Source organism: Microtus ochrogaster, chromosome 8, assembly GCF_000317375.1.
Source record: "Microtus ochrogaster isolate Prairie Vole_2 chromosome 8, MicOch1.0, whole genome shotgun sequence".
NCBI lineage: Eukaryota > Metazoa > Chordata > Mammalia > Rodentia > Cricetidae > Microtus > Microtus ochrogaster.
The window spans coordinates 40,641,354-40,645,211 of NC_022015.1; the positions used below are offsets into that span (position 1 = coordinate 40,641,354).

At 53.3% G+C, this 3,858-nt stretch overlaps 1 protein-coding gene across 1 annotated transcript in view; it reads right to left on the reverse strand.

The window, feature by feature from the left end:
• Nucleotides 1-3,858, reverse strand: part of Frmd8 (FERM domain containing 8) — a 22,416-nt gene that overhangs the window by 12,737 nt on the left and 5,821 nt on the right. Inside the window, exons 4-6 of the mRNA XM_026781324.1 lie at nucleotides 3,653-3,754; nucleotides 3,232-3,290; nucleotides 2,960-3,126 (exon numbers count right to left, since the gene is read on the reverse strand). Of these exons, the coding sequence (XP_026637125.1) occupies nucleotides 2,960-3,126; nucleotides 3,232-3,290; nucleotides 3,653-3,754 (328 nt within the window). The remainder of the gene's footprint in view (nucleotides 1-2,959; nucleotides 3,127-3,231; nucleotides 3,291-3,652; nucleotides 3,755-3,858) is intronic.

Here is a 3,858-nt window from a genome sequence, read left to right on the forward strand (position 1 = left end):
TCTGTAATGAGGTCTGGTGCCCTCTTCTGACCTGCAGGCATACATGGAGGCTGAACACTGTGTACATAATAAATAAATAAATCTTTAAAAAAAAAAAAAAAGAAAGAAAGCAGACTGAAGCTAGGTGTGGTGCACACCTTTAATCCCAGCACTCAGGAGGCAGAGGCAGGTGGATCTCTGTGAGTTTGAGGCCAGCCTGGTCTACAGAGTGAGTTCGAGGACAGTCAGGGCTACACAGAGAAACCCTGTCTAGAAAAAACAAAGAAAGCAGACTGAGCAAGCCATGAAAGGAAACCAGCAGGCAGCAGCCTCCATGGCCTTGGCATCAGCCATACCCACCTGGTTTGAGTTCTTGCCTTGGTTTTTCTCAGTGGACGGTGATTCGGGTTAATATAAGCCAAGCAAATGCTTTCCTCCCCAAGCTGCTTTTGGCCATGGTGTTTCCTCACAGTGGCTGGAACCTAACTACTGACAGCCTCTCAGTGTCCTGTTCAGCAAAGAATGACTAAACACCAACCGTACCATCACAGACTCACGGAAAACAGGGCATCTTCCTCACACAGCTACAGCTTCCAGGCTCACTCTGGGGGCAGGGGAGGGTCATAGCTTGGTCCCAGGTCCATGCTATCAGCTTGCCTATAGTTCAGCCTTCTGGAAGCATTTTCTCTATTGAGGTTCCTTCCTCTCAGATGTCAGCTTGGGTCAAGTTGACATAAAACTAGCCAGCACCACGTACCAGACTATCCACGTCATTTTTTGGTGGAAAAAGTCCCACCCACTCGGAAAACAGGAACATGAGGCAGGAAGGCTCTTGGTGTAAGTATGGCCATTTTACACCTCACGTCACCTCGACTCCTGCTGGCAGAGAACTGGCTACATCCAGAGTTGTGGGTCCAGGCCCTGCTACAACAGAACCGTTGACCCCACGGGCACGGAGTGCCCAACATAGTCCTCATAACTTTGTAAACCTTCCCAGTGTCACCCTCTCCAGAGAGGAGACCTGGGCGTTTGGAATCTAAATGCCCAGGCCATGGGGAGAAGGAAGAGAAGGCAAGGCCAGGAAGGAACCTGTTAGCCGAGTCCCAGGTGCAGAGGAAACTCCAGCTGTGCCCATTTCACCATCTGTGTCCCAGTCACCCCAAGTCCTTTTTTATTTTTTGAACAACAGCTCCATGTGTCATGGAAAAAGCCTATTCTCAGCTCTCAGGTGTGTGCAGGCTCACAGTGGGGTTCACGGGAGACACAGCTGCAGCCCAGCAGTGGCCTAGCCCCTGTACTTCCTTCCTCCAGATGGGTCTGGCATAAGCTATGTGTCATGAGAGCCAGGCTGGGGGCTCCAGCTGATTAAGGAGAGTGGCACCTCTCCTCTGCAACACAGCTGCCACAGGCACCTGGCCACAAGGGAATAACATGCTGAGCCAAGAAGACAAGAGCTCACTGACAATGAGGAGCACAGGGTCCTGGACACAGCTGAGCTCAGCCCAGGACACCCTGGCCATCTGGACTTGCATGTCACATGAGTGAGCAAAGGAACTTCCTGTGCAAATGAGCGGAGCTGGGCTTCTTTGTGTGTGTGTGTGTGTGTGTGTGTGCGTGTGTGTGGTGTTTTTCAGGTATGAGTGCTCTGTCTGCATGTGTACCTGCCCACCAGAAGAGGGCATCAGATCTCATTATAGATTATAAATGAGATCTGGTTTGAGCCACCATATAGTTGCTAGGAATTGAACTCAGGACCTCTGGAAGAGCAGTCAGTGCTCTTAACCACTGAGCCATCTCTCCAGCCCTGGAGCTGGGCTTCTTCTTGGGCACAAGAAAAACAGACTTGCCCATCTTGAGGTCCAGGATGCCATGCATGGCCACCAGCCTTAGACAGCTCAGCTGTAGGCCTTCACAGGGCTTTGAACCCAGGAAAGTCCTGCCAGGCTCCAAATAGTATCAGCACAGGGTCTCGCTTTGCTGACTTACCCATTGCAGGATTGGGGAACAAGGAACCCTGATTAGAAATTGGTCAGAATGGAAGTTTACTAGTCACCAGACTTTGTCATGGTTGTTGTTCGTCTTAACAGGGTTTCATGTAGCCCAGGCTGGCCTCGAACACCTGATCATGCTGCTTCCACTTCCCGAGTGTCTATGGTAATTATGAGGATAAGGCACCATGCCTGACTCACAACTCTTATCCCAGGCCATCCTGTCTCAGCTTCCCAAGTGATCACAGGTCTGAAGCTAGCCCTTGCTGGCCCAGAACTCAGGCCATCCTGTCTCAACCTCCCAAGTGATCACGGGTCTGAAGCTAGTCCTTGCTGGCCCAGAACTCAGGCCATCCTCTCTCAGCCTCCCAAGTGATCACAGGTCTGAAGCTAGCCCAGGCTGGCCCGGAACTCAGGCCATCCTGTCTCGGCCTCCCAAGTGATCACAGGTGTGAAGTAGACCTTGTCCCTGGAATTATTTCTAACCTCTGTGGAGGCAGAGACCGACCTGGTCTGCTATCATGGCAGACTCAACTCTCGTCTTTCTAGAGACGAACCAGAAGTAGGAAGCGGCTTGGTGAGTGTCTAGAAAACAGGATTCTATTCTTGCTGTTTGGAGTTTAGCTGAACTGTTACTGGTTACTGGGCAGGTGTGTGTGTGTGTGTCACAGGTCACTTCCTGACTGTGACACCAATGAACAAAGGCACCACTCCCTCCAGACTTCGCTAGAGACAGGCTCCATCCGCACGTGCACATCCCTTGCCTGAGGATGCCTTAGACTCACTTCGTGTGTGTATCCACTGCCCACAGACCGAGGAAAAGGGAGCTCAGAGAAGTGGAGACCTCTCACCAAGGCCACCCAGTGAGCATGCGTGCATCAGATGCCTGGCTTCAGGACTGCTGCACCTTGCAGGACCTAGAACTACTTGCAGGTAGAATCCTGCAGGGCGTATTTCCCACCGGTGCCCATCTCAGGTCTCACTGTCCTTACCTCAGAGTGCAGGCAGCAGGCTGGCCAGGCTGATAGGGCCCAAGCTGCACACGGCACACGAGGGCACCCAGCACCTCACAGTCCTCCAGGTCACAAGGGTACCGAGCAGTCAGCACGTTGCCCTTGGCTTCCTCATAGAAGAGCCGCAAGACCTCCTCATCATGGATCTGCAGGCCGGTGTGGCATGAAGATGATGGCTCAGAGGAACTGGGCAAGGCACGACTGTCTACGTATCTAGGGGTTGGGGGCACTGGGCTCTGGGCACATCTTACCTGGAGCTCTCGGCGCTTTGGGAAAAATACATTCCTTCGGAACTGAAGGGAAGGCTCATCTGGGGAGAGAAGCTCGAGTCAGTGCCTGGTCCCCTTGCATTATGCGGCCCACCTTGCCCTGCCCTAAATAGCGCCACCCCAGCTCCCAACCTTGTTTTTATCCCTGGAGAGAGCCCTCCTGAATGGGGGGTGCTGACCAGAGAGTAAACACACAGTGCAACTCTGTTCACAACGCCGCCAGTCGAGCCTTCTCAAGGCCCCCCTCAGATGCCCCTTAAGTTCTCTATCAGGTGTGGCTGGCAGACTGCTGGGAAGATGGAGCCCTGCCCCAGCGACACTGACCCATAGGGAAAGATGGAGCCCCTGCCCCAGCAACACTGACCCATAGGGAAAGATGGAGCCCTGCCCCAGCGACACTGACCCATGGCCACATCGTCATCTGTGGCATCCGTGAAGCGCAGCAGCAGCTCCGGCCACTGGCGGCCCAGCTTGTAGGGCTGGTGCTTGGGTTTCAACTGCACTTCTGCAAGGCAAGAAAGGAGACAGCCGGGGGCTGGAGAAATGGCTCAGTGGTTTAAGAGCATTGCCTGCTCTTCCAAAGGTCCTGAGTTCAATTCCCAGCAACCA